The sequence below is a fragment of the Aquarana catesbeiana genome, linkage group LG02, assembly GCF_042186555.1.
Source record: "Aquarana catesbeiana isolate 2022-GZ linkage group LG02, ASM4218655v1, whole genome shotgun sequence".
NCBI classification, from domain to species: Eukaryota; Metazoa; Chordata; class Amphibia; order Anura; family Ranidae; genus Aquarana; species Aquarana catesbeiana.
Genome location: NC_133325.1, coordinates 168,310,159 through 168,323,484, shown reverse-complemented (window position 1 = coordinate 168,323,484; position 13,326 = coordinate 168,310,159). Strand labels below are relative to the sequence as shown.

The window sequence follows — 13,326 nt, the reverse complement described above, 5'->3', positions numbered from 1 at the left end:
ATGCGGTGCAAATCACATGAAGTGTCTGCCATCGCATAGGTGTAAACCCAGCCTTAGGCTTTTTTTTTCCTTTTATTTCACCTGGTGATCCTGCCAGCAACATACTTCCTGTCTTAGGGTGTGTGCATTCTGGATAAAGTAGTAAAACAGACGGCTTCGGATGGCAGCATTGTCAGTCTGTGGAAGGCTAGTGTTAGACTTGGCAAATTTAGATGGACTTGACTAACAAATTAAAGTTAAACTTCAGCTAACAGTTACAGCAAACATATATGAATCAAGACCAGCACTTTGAGGTTGGGTTCATACCGTAGCACGTTCTGGCTCACAGTTGGAGTCCGGTGCATTTCCATTCACAGTTTCAGGTCCAATTTCAGCACAAGTTTTGGGCTAAATTTGGACCTGAAACAGATCAAAAGACGCACAGGATTCCTGTGCATTTCGCACTGGAGCCGCTGTGGAGATGTGCAAACTGGCTCCATAGAGAGAAATCCGCATCCAATTCGCACTAGTGTGAACCCAGCCTAAATGTCTTTAAACTTTATCCCAATATTTGCAAGCTATTCTTATATCTTCAAGATGTTTAAACTCTCACAAAATGAGAGGACCTTCAATGGATATGTGTCAAATAAAGCTTGATTTCAAAAACCTTTAGTGCGTCTTCTCTTCATGTTATTCAACTCTTCCTCCAAATTGTTATATCACCACACAAAGAAAAACAAGAAACAAACAAAAATGGCGTAGTATGTTAAAATATCTAAAATTCTGTATTAACAATCAATTATTGTGCTCACATCTAGCCTTTGAAAAAGTTAACCAATGAAACACATCAGAGAATGATGTCAGATTATGCCGGAACTGGAAGTGTCCGGTTGGCTACCTTGGAATCTGGTTTATGTGATCTCTCGGCATATGTAAGCACATTTAGTAGTGAAAAAATGATTTTAAAAGTGGATTCTTCGCTATGGTCTTTTTTTCTTATTTTTGTATGGAAACCATCTGTTATAATTGCTAAAAGTACAGAACTTGGAAGGGCAGTGTATAGAGAGGAATTAACTAAAAGTGTATTTAGCCCGGTGACATGTGGGCATTTCTTTTGGTGAGGTACACTGGCATTTGGGGAATTATGGAGTGTGACCACAGGGGGGTTTAAGGTTTTCACACTTAAAGTCACAAATGAGTGTGAGCACAATTATTGTGGAGTACTTGGGATTTATATAAAACTTTGTTGTTTTGTTTCTGTTTTTGCTTTTTGCTACAACAAAAAAACTTTGGAGGATTTCAAAGATGAAAATGTCTGCGGATGGTGGAAAATGGGAACTCATGATATATTAAAGTTGAACAGTTGTATTTGGTAAGAGTAGATGAGGCATCGGGAATGGAGAGCGCAAAAATCACTGGGTGTTGCATAACACATACCCATTTATAGACGTAAACACAATAATTGTTTTTACAGAATTTTAGATATTTGAACATACTACACCATATTTTGTTTTGTCTTTTTGTTTCTTGTTTTTGTTTGTGTGGTGATATAACGATATGGAGGAAGAGTTGAATGTGATGGAATGAAGAGAAGACCCACTAATGGTTTATGAAATTGAGCTTTATTTGACCCATATTTATTGAGGGTCATCACATATGGTGAGAGTTTAACCATCTTGAAGACATAAGAATAGCTTGCAAATACTGGGATACTGTTTAAAGACATTTAAAGTGCTGGTCTTGATTCATATATTTTATACTCACTGCATATTTCCAGCTGCTGTGTGGATCCCTTTGGATTTCATGTGTGCACTGATAAAGATTGAGAGTTACAGCAAACATTTTTTTTACATTTGGGATAAAGTTTTTATATATTGAACAAAGATAAATAACTTGCTAGGATATGTAATATAATGACAAAAGAAATGTGAATTTCAGCTGCTATACAAAGTGCTAATCACCCAAAAAACAGTAAAATATAATTACAGCGCTTGCAAGAAATTGAACAAATAAGGTGATGCAAAATTGTGAAATACTAATAATGAAATCACAAATGAAGTCCCAAATAAAGTGCTCTTGTGCTCCAATCTTCATTAAAGTGCTGAAGTGCTCAAAAACTTCACTCTGTGATGTGGCACACACCCCTCTTGCGTCCCTACTCACCAGAGATCAAGGACTCCCAGCTTTTCAGTCTAGGGGTCAAATAGGCTTTAATCTGGTGGTGGGCAATAGATGACACAGTCTGGTAGGGATCTCCCCTTAATTTTTTTTCAACAGGACTCAAGATGTTTACCAAAAACAGAACAAGAAAGGGGACCAATAGTGAAGTATTGCAAACACTGGAAGGTTTATCGCACATAAAAATTGTACTTCAGTGTACTTCAGGACATCAGTAAAAGACAGGCATGTAGAAAACAAGTTTTGATCTTGAGGTTGACAATAATTTCCGATCCGGAGTCCAAACAACGTCACTTCTGGTTGCGGTGGAATGCACGTTGGTTACAGCGTTTCCAGATCAAAAGATCAAAGAACTTGTTTTCTTTGTTCAGCAACAATTTACAGCAGCAAAAGAGGCCTTGTTTTCGCTACAGCACATACTCATAAGGCTCTTTTTAAATTGTGGATTCTGTAAACTTAAAGTGGTGTTCCAGCCTTGCGGCTTCACTGCCGGTTTCCGACTTTGCAGGCACTTTGTGAATGGCCAGCTTGTCTTCTGGGACATACACAGGTCCCAGAAGACAATGGGGGGGGGGCTCGCCGCAGAAGAGGACGTGACGTCCTCGGCCGGGGCCCGGCTGGATTGGAAGTACACTCAGTACTTACAAAAAAGGTACTATAGAAGAAGAAAAAAAAGTCTTAAATATCCAAAAACAAGGAGTGGAGAGGTGTTCTTTCATTTAATACCACCTCTCAAAAGTGAGTGGAATTCCGCTTTAAAGATATACTGTCTCTATACAAATGTTTCCCAAGAAAGGCATAGCTGTAAAAAAAAAAAAAAAAATTGTGTAAATACTTACCGTTCCTGCTCTGCTACCAATGCTGCCGCACACCAGTCCACTCCTGAGATATGCTCCCCCAAAGTTAGATGGGAAACCAAGAGTGCTGGAAGTATTCCCACTAGTTCCTCCTGCTGACCTCCACTTCACTACTGAGTCCCATAGTGACATGGAAGTCAGCAGGAAGAACCAGTGAAAGGTGCGGGGGATCAGGGACAGCTTTTAATTTCTGAAATGAGATGCTGCATCAGAGATGATACAATCATGCAAATCCTAGTGCCTGCGTAGTTCTTGTTCACAAATGTCTAAGCAAGATCCACCCCTAATCCAGCCTTCCACCTTCTGATTTACTAAAAAGTTACAGTGTTTCTGTCTGGTCACTGGTGGAGAGGAGACTGAGAAAATGATTCCTCTTGCATGCAGAATACTAAAGACCAGCCAAGGCAAAGTCACTTGGATTTAAAGTTTTTAGTATTATTAATATATACAATATCTATGTAAGGCAATATGCGGGTACAAAGAACACAGGGGGTGATTTATTAAAACCAGAGAGTGCCAAATCTGGTGCAGCTGTGCAGGGTAGCTAATCAGCTTCTAACTTCAGCTTGTCCGATTAAGCTTTGACAAAAAACTGGAAGCTGATTGGTTTCTATGCAGAGCTGCACCAGATTTTGCACTGTACAGTTTTAGCAGTGGCGGCCTGTGATGCAGGGCACACAGGCGCCGCCCCCCCATCTATGCATCCAGTCCCCTAATCTACATGCGGGGCACCCAACGCACGGATTCCAAACGTGTTTTGTTTTTTTTGAAGCACATGATTAGAGCCAGAGGCTCTAATGGGCTTAAAAAAAGGGCAGGCTCGGGGCGCAAAGCACTGCACCCTGAGCCCACCCAGGTGTATGACAATAGCGAATGTCACACTATTGTCACAGTGATTTTCCTCCCGTCCAATCAGGAAGCTGGTCTGAGACCAGTTTCCCGATTTGCCGAAAGGAAAAGTGTTCCAATTGGCCTAGGAGGAGGAGGGAGGAGACGCACGGCGGAACCCGTCGTGATGCAGAGGGAGAGATGCAGGGGAAGCCGTCGCCTGGAGGCAATCGCTGCCTGCACCATAGATGGGGTAAGTGCCAGGCTCATAACCGTCCAAACAACCAGGGGTGGGGGGGGTGCGGGTGACCCACCACCGAGTTTTAGTAAATCAGCCCCATAGTGACCACAACAGACACCAATGAAAAATGCAACTGAATAAGAGAGGCAAAAATTCTGTAGAATGTCACATAGAATAGTCAATACCCAGGATGGTACCTTGAGCTGTTACAGAATGCCCACATGACAAAGCATGGAGAACCTATCATTGTAGAAGATCGCTATTATGGGATGGGGAGATGGGGACATGCACAAACATGGGGAATAAGGATACCATTGACAAGTTGAAAGGCAAGGGGAGGGAAACAAGGGAGGGTGAGTAGAGGGTAAGGGTGAGTCTGGTGTATACGAATGATAAAAGGTAGAACTTTTTTTGGACAAACATTACTACTGCTGTATGTTTTGGCATGTTGGGAATTAATCCATGCATGCTTGTAAAGACACTGAAAGGTCAACTTTATATATACATAAAATCATAAATTTGGCAGGAATTTTGTCACCAGCCCATAGAACCTTAGTTGTGTATTCCATGAACGTTTTGTTGTAATGATTAAAAATACAAAAACAATCACCTGTTTAACATGGTCTGGCCTGGTATACACTCCTCAGTTCCCTTGCAGTTGTATTCAAATAACTTATAACTTTTTCCTTAAAATACAGTGTTAATAACATACGTATGTGTCATTTATTTATGGAAATTTACTTTGCTTGATTAGGTTAGCAAAACTGGAGCTGAAGGTGCTGTTTTGGATGAGGCCAAGAACATCAACAAGTCTTTATCTGCTCTGGGAAATGTCATTTCATCCTTGGCAGAAGGATCGGTAAGTGTCAAATACACTGCATAAACAGCATAACCAGTGAAAGAGGCTATCACTGCATAATATGGAAACATATTTTTTACCAGCTACGATTTTTGAAAGTTTATAAAAAGAACATAATTACATATGTATGCAACCAAATAATACATTGAGTAGTATTTGACAGTAAGTGCTTAGACATAGCTGTGTCTGGTGTAAACAATTCTGTTTAATATATTTTTATTGAAAAGAATGGCATTGTACAACAACAATACAGAGAAAAAAAAAAACAGGAAAGAAAAGGGAATAATTATGCTTACAATTCAAAGGAGGTTCATAAGTTCATAAGTACACCTCTCATTTTTCTATGTATAGCAGTATCAACTAAAAATATAAAAGATTCTCATGGGCAATAATTTTAACCCCTGGTTCACATCTATTTGTTTTCCGGTGGCTGGGTTTGCTCAGGAACAGCAGCCCATTCATTTGAACAGGCTGCTGTGCCCCCTAAAAAAACTCTGGGAAAAGGTCCATGCACAATTTCCCAAAACCTGGATGCAGGGAAACCACATAGTGCTGTGAGGTTCCCAGTACAGGAAACCATGATGCGGTTTCCAGTGCGTGGAGATGCCATTAGTATTAATGGTACCTCCCATGCATCTTCTAAGCAGCAGCATGTTTTCTCTGAAATTGCCACCCGCTCAGATGTGAACCCAGCCTAAAAGACTAAAAGTAAAAAACTTATGAATAGGAAAAAGGCATTTAAAAAATAGTAAAATGAAAAACACTATTGTCATTTGAGAGTTTCACAGAATGTAACAAAATATATAAAACGGAAATCAAGGCCGCAAAAAATCAAAACCATTGTCAGGTTGCAAAAGAGAAAGCTACAAACACCAAAAAATTATTCAAATGTATTATTAGTAAAGAAGAAAAAATTTGCATGCTTGCCCTTTACAAGATAATTCACAGTTGGTGTCTGGGGACAATAAGAAGGCAAACTATTAAATACCTTTTTTAAGCTCTGCGTATACAAAGGAAAATGGGGCGTTCATAATGGGGGTAGTATTGACATATCCCCAGAATAATCACAATGGCTAAAAACTGATATGGTCCAAAAACATTTAGGTAAATGAAACACCTGAACCAGATGACATACACCCATGTGTCCTCAAAGAGTTGAGTTCTGCTATTTCAAAGCTATAGTTTCTAATTTTCAGAGACTCTTTAATGACTGGCTAGTGAGAAAGAAATTTGAAAGTTTGATATTAAAAAAAAAAAACACGCACACAGAAGAGTTTTGTAATGCCAAGCTGCTTTATTAAAATAGGTATGGACACAGAGAGAGGGACATAATTTTACCTCTGTACAAATCATTAGTAAGATCTCACCTGGAATGTGCAGTTCAGTTTTGGGCACCAATTCACATAAATGATATCTGTGAACCGAAGAAGATGCAGAGAAGGGAAACCAAACCGATAAGAGGCATGGAAGAGCTCAGCTATGAGGAAAGATTAGCTCAAATGAATTTATTCTCTCATGAGAAAAGGCGATTAAGGGAGTATATTTTCACCCTGTACAACAAGTGAACTCGGTGTAAAGTTATTCACCTTTAAGTCCTTATAAAGGACAAGGGGGCACTCTTTACGCCTAGAACAAATATTTAGCCTCCATATACAATAAGGCTTCTTCACAGTAAGAGATGTAAAAATGTGGAATAGACTCCCTCAAGAACTAGTTCTGGTCACCCCAGTAGATTGTTTAAAAAGGAGCTGAATGTATTTCAAAACGCACAAAATATAACTGGATATTAACATTTATATGAAATAACACAAGACATCACAGAGAGTTCATTCCATATACCTATGTTAGCTGATATAAAGGCAGAGTTTGATTATAACTGATTTCCAGCTACCTATGGTAAAGGGATATTTCCCTCTTGGTGCAGTAAGTATTCTGCATAAGAAACTAATTGTTATGTGGTTGTGGATATTACATCATCTAGCATGCCCAAAAGGAGAACAGAGGGACTTTACCAATTATGAAGTCAATAACCATGTTTATGATGTCTACTACATCCATCCAGAAGATTTATATACAGGGACAAGTCCATACAATAAAGGAGCCTAAATCTGAACGACATCTATTACATGTCTAAGTAGGGTATAATATAGCCTATGTAGAAACAGAAGTTGAATCCATCTTTACCAGAGATCATCAGGGGAATATATTGTTGTAGGTTTTCATCTCAGTATTTTCTAGTGAAAGAGGGACAAGCCAGCTGCCAGAGTCAGAATACTCGTGTGAGTCTGGGGAAGTCAGAAACTGATACTCATAGGTTTAGGGTTTAAAAGAGTTTGAGCAGTCTGTCCATGATCAGAAATGTTTCTGATCATAACAACTGGTGTGCGGCACCTACCCTCCTGAGCTTAAGGAATGCTTTCTTGTCCTGCACTTGTATATTTAACTGAATTGGATGGCTGCATACCTCAACTATATGCTTTCCACATATGCACAGTTTATCCCCTTAGAAATCTCTGGGGCCATCTGCTGAATATCTCCTGTTGGGAGATGGACCCATAAAAGTCTGTAGAGTTGGACTGTGCAGGCATTGCCAAATCCAAGAAGATTTTAGCCTCTAAAAATCACTGCAAACCACAACTATCCAATTCAGGAAAATATACAATTCTCCAAAAGCAGTTATTCTTCAAATAGTCAATGCTATAGTTTCTTATAGTTAAAGTGGATGTAAACCTAATTTATGGAATTTGAGCTGTGCACATATATCTACAGTGTTTTCTTGTTTCTCTTCAAAGCACTAAGTCCCGTGGCTTTCTCCCGCTCCCATTCTTCTGTTATCAGCCTGATAACTTCTGACAAATTCTCCGACACATATGATAAAACCAGCCTGATTTTTGTGTCAGGGAGGGTGCTATAACTAGATTAGCAGAAAGCTGCTTTATTCACAGGACAGCTCTGATAGTTTCTGCCTATCTGGAGGGGGGTGTGTGCCTTTCCTCCAATCAGCTGTCTCCCAGTGTAATCCAAGACTTCTCTCACAGTGCAGAATGGGGAAATGAAAATTCTAACACCATCTGCACTTTCTAAACAGTATATAAAGATGAAGAGAGAAGATATACATGTAAAACTTATGTAGGAGGATTTGTTTCATCTCTGTGTATCATCTGAGGCTGCTCACTTCCCTGGGTATATGTGAGGGTTTACATCCACTTTAAGTAAATCTGTCACAAGAGAAACATGGAGGCTACTTGCATGGTTGTCTTGTTGAACCTCTTCCTGCAATTCTGCAATTCTTTGAGTTATTGACCCACAACAATATAGAAAAAGAATTTTTAGTGATTTTCTTGGTCTACATACTTGTTAACAGGCATTGAGAAAGTGTATAAGAGAGCGAGAGAGAAAGTAAGCAAGCAGCCAGAAATCTAATATTATAAGAAGGATGTCCCTGTATGTCCTTGGGTTTGAGTGGTTAAACCAGGGCAGTTGCAGCCATGACCCCAGTATCTCTGTTTTCAGCCAGCGATGCTGAATAAATTAAAAGTAATCTGAGCAGCTAATTAGTCGCTATATTATTTTTACAGGCGGCAGATAAGGGACACCCCCCCACCTCCTTCTGACGCCTCCCAGGGCTCTCCTGTCCTACTGTAATCTGGGTTTGATCTGATGCTTTGAAGGGCAGAGAAGAGATTTGGGGTCTAATAGACCCCAGATCTCTCCATAAAGAGGACCCGTCACTGCACTCTTTTATATTTTGCCAAATAATTTTGTATCATAATATTGTGTTTTTGTGCAATAAAATTTATGATGGTGTATTTTTTTCCCCCAAAAAAGAGCATTTGAAAAACTGCTGTGCAAATACCGTGTGTCATAAAAAATTGCAATACCCACAATTTTATTCTCTAGCTCTAGTCTCTTAGATCTTATAATCTTATAATGTTTGGGGGTTCTAAGTAATTTTCTAGAAAAAAAAGATGATATTTACATTTATGTGAGAAGTGTGGAAAGTGGCTAATGCTTCCCTGTTAGAAGAGTATAAAACCTGTTACACCTGGAAGTTATTGCTATAAAAATATTTAATATATATGGCTAGAGTGGCATCTGTATATAAAGAAATTAAAATTCTACATAAATAATAATATAATTAGATATATTTTCATTGTTAAATAGTTTGTCAACCTGGAGTTCCAGTATGAATATGATCAGGATTGGAGATAATTCATATTCTCCATTAATCATCTATACACTAATATACCGTGGCAAACTTTGCATAAAACAAGGATTCTTTGTTCGCCTATGGTGCAATAAATATACAAACTGGCCAACTGTGTCAGTGGTTTGCCTTATGCAATCTTCAGGTTTACCTGCAAATTGCCTGATACACATGTGGATGTGCACAGCATACGTTGTACTTATGTGACAATATGGGAGACAAAGGACAGGGTGTGAAAATTATATTTGACGGGGTGAAAAATTCCTATCAGTATCTATTACATATTGAAAGCGGTACAATGTAATATGAACATCAAATTTAAAACATTTCTCTTCTTATTGTGTTTTAGAAAGGATATGTTCCCTACAGAGATAGTAAGATGACCCGAATCCTCCAAGACTCCTTGGGCGGAAATTGCAGGACAACCATGTTTATCTGCTGTTCTCCATCCAGCTACAATGATGCAGAAACAAAGTCAACACTTATGTTTGGTCAAAGGTAACGGAATGCCAAAATAAACTGTGTTGTGTGATATCAGGGCTATCTGTCTGACTACATTCATTAAAGCCAAACAGCAGCCAGTGATGTTTTGGTTTTCAATGAATAGTGAAGAGTGAAAAGTATACCTTTAGTTATACTTTAACCTCACCTTCTTTTCTTTTGCCACCAGATACAAACAGTGATAAATGTATTTCATTTACAATATGACCAGTATTTATCTACTACCACTAATAATTCTGAAGCATCTGCAGTTTTCAAAGGACGAATCATTAAGGCCCCTTTCACACTGAGGCGGTTTGCAGGCGGTATTGCGCTAAAAATACCGCCTGCAAACCGCCCCTTAACAGCCTCCGCTGTTTGTGCTTTCACACTGAAGCGGTGCGCTGGCAGGACGGTGAAAAAAGTCCTGCAAACCGCTTCTTTGGAGCGGTGAAGGAGCAGTGTATTCACCGCTCCTAAACCGCTCCTGCCCATTGAAATCAGTGGGACAGCGCGGCTATACCGCGGCAATACCACGGCTATAGCCGCGTTGTATGAGGGATTTTAACCCTTTTTCGGCCGCCATCGGGGGTTAAAACCGCACCGCTAGCGGCTGAATACCACTGCAAGAACGACGGTATAGCAGCGCTAAAAATAGTGCTGTTGTACCGCCGACGCCCCCACCGCCCCAGTGTGAAAGGGGCCTAACTGTTTAAGATATCCACTATGCTAAATCTTGCACTGTCATCTACGTCAATATTATCAGTACAATTTGCAAGGGAGTATTGCAGCCCAAAATGATAGCTAATACTTATTGTTGAAAGCAAAATTATGCACACATTTTTCTTCTAGATTTTCCCACTTTTTAATCCATTCCTTATGTTTTACCTACAGTGAGGAAAAAAGTATTTGATCCCCTGCTGATTTTTTACATTTGCCCACTGACAACATAAATGATCAGTCTATAATTTTAATGGTAGGTTTATTTTAACAGTGAGAGACAGAATAACCACAAAGATAAAAAAAACATAAATAAATAAAAAGCATTTAAAAAAAGTTATAAATTGATTTGCATTTTATTGAGTGAAATAAATATTTGATCCCTTATCAATCAGCAAAATTTCTGGATCCCAGGTGTTTTATATACAGGTAACGAGCTGAGATTAGAAGCACTCTCTACCTGTATAAAAGAAACCTGTCCACAGAAGCAATCAATCAATCAGATTCCAATCTCTGCACCATGGCCAAGACCAAAGAGCTGTCCAAGGATGTCAGGGACAAGATTGTAGACCTACACAAGCCTGGAATGGGCTACAAGACCATCGTCAAGCAGCTTGGTGAGAGGGTGACAACAGTTGGTGCGATTATTCACAAATGGAAGAAACACAAAATAACTGTCAATCTCCCTCAGTCTGGGGCTCACCTCGTGGAGTTTCAGTGATCATGAAAACGGTAAGGAATCAGCCCAGAACTACATGGGAGAATCTTGTCAATGATCTCAAGGCAGCTGGGACCATAGTCACAGAGAAAACAATTGATAACACACTACGCCGTGAAGGACTGAAATCCTGCAGCACCGGCAAGGTCCCCCTGCTCAAGAAAGCACATGTACAGGCCAGTCTGAAGTTTGCTAACGAACATGATTCAGAGGAGAACTGGGTGAAAGTGTTGTGGTCAGATGAAACCAAAATGGAGCTCTTTGGCATCAACTCAACTTGCCGTGTTTGGATGAGGAGGAACGCTGCCTATAACCCCAAGAACACCATCCCTACCGTCAAACATGGAGGTGGAAACATTATGCTTTGGGGGTGTTTTTCTGCTAAGCGGACAGGACAACTTCACCACATCAAAAGGACGATGGACGGGGCCATTTACCGTCAGATCTTGGGTGAGAACCTTCTTCCATCAGCCTGGGGCATTGAAAATGGGTCATGAATGAGTATTCTAGCATGACAATGACCAAAAACACAGGACCAAGGCAACAAAGGAGTGGCTCAAGAAGAAGCACATTAATGTCCTGGAGTGGCCTAGCCAGATTCCAGACTTTAATCCCATAGAAAATATGTGGGGGGAGCTGAAGGTTCGAGTTACCAAACGTCAGCCTCGAAACCTTAATGACTTGGAGAGGATCTGCAAAGAGGAGTGGGAGAAAATCCCTCCTGAGATGTGTGCGAACCTGGTGGCCAACTACAAGAAATGTCTGACCTCTGTGCTTGCCAACCAGGGTTTTGCCACCGAGTACTAAGTCATGTTTTGTGAAGTGGTGAAATACTTATTTCACTCGCTAAATTGCAAATCAATTTATAACTTTTTTGAAATGCGTTATTCTGGATTTTTTGTTGTTATTTTGTCTCTCACTGTTAAAATAAACCTACCATAAAAAATAATAGACTGATCATTTCTTTGTCAGTGGGCAAACGTACAAAATCCAGAGGGGATCAAATACTTTTTTCCCTCACTTGTATCTCTTCAGTGACACAAGAGAATAATGCTATGAGCTGGAAATTTCCAACCTGGTCAGTGTATTTATTCTTCCGACAGTGGTGTCCTGAGCTCATTCGTTGTGGTCTTTCTTTAGATACACTTTAAATTACTGCCTGTACCTATAGAGGTGTAAGATGGTGGTCTATTTCTTTGGGCTAAATCTGTTCAAATTAGTAATCATTGTTTGGTTTTGGTATTTTGTGTTTTCAATCTAAGCCTTCTGATACCATTGTGTCCTTTTGTTTGAAATAATAATTTGTTTTTAAATGTTTATTATAACACTCTCCATAGAGCCAAGACCATCAAGAACACTGCATCAGTCAACCTGGAGCTGACAGCTGAGCAGTGGAAGAAGAAGTTTGAGAAGGAGAAGGAGAAGAACAAGACCATGAAAGAGACCATTCAACGGCTAGAGGCTGAACTCAGTCGCTGGAGGAATGGTAAGGAATAGCCTCTTTATTTTAATTTTTTTTTAAATTATTATTAAAAGATTGCATGGAAAGTACAAATTACAGTATATCACTATGTATGCATTTTTTTGTGATCCTGTACAACAATAAAGCAATGGCAATCTGTTCGTCCATATGTGCTGTCATTCCATACATACCTTGCACCTTCTCCAGTGCACTTGATTTTGCAACACTTATAGGACGATAAAGGGTAGGGGGGTGGACATTTGGAAGCTATTATAGCTATTTCTAGAAACAAGAGGAGACACAGGCTCTAGTATGATGATGAAGTAAATTATTAATGAGCATAGATAGGTTTTCCGTGACATGGTATTGTGGTCAAGTAGGAAAATAAACGTGTCATGAGGCAGTTGACCTTTGGATGATTGCTGTCTCAAAGCCTCAAAGTTTGGGGTAGTAGTAATAGTGAAGCAATGGGCCAATATCATTTAGAATAGAAGTGGAGGACATAAAGGATGGTGAGGACCCTCTACTATCATGTAAGAAGTTTATAACCTGATAGAGAATCTATGGGCAAAGTGTATAGTTTTGTATGTCTGTACTTGGATGTATGGATGTAACCGTTAGGTCCTTTTCCCATTTCTAAAAATATGGGACCAAGTCTGATGATCATGGGGATGTTGGCAAGGTATATTGTACCGAAAGGACTGGTTTCTGTGCATACTTTATCAAAGAATGTTAAGGGGTGCAAAAAGGTCCCAAGCAGTGGCCGCCTGTGCATTGAGGGTGCATGGGCACCGCCC

At 39.7% G+C, this 13,326-nt stretch overlaps 1 protein-coding gene across 3 annotated transcripts in view; it reads left to right on the top strand.

Moving 5' to 3' along the window:
* KIF5A (kinesin family member 5A) overlaps positions 1-13,326 on the top strand; it is a 211,707-nt gene that overhangs the window by 118,187 nt on the left and 80,194 nt on the right. For all 3 annotated transcript variants that reach the window (XM_073613783.1, XM_073613782.1, XM_073613784.1), the window contains exons 9-11: positions 4,838-4,942; positions 9,499-9,647; positions 12,405-12,553. In XM_073613783.1, the coding sequence (XP_073469884.1) occupies positions 4,838-4,942; positions 9,499-9,647; positions 12,405-12,553 (403 nt within the window). The remainder of the gene's footprint in view (positions 1-4,837; positions 4,943-9,498; positions 9,648-12,404; positions 12,554-13,326) is intronic.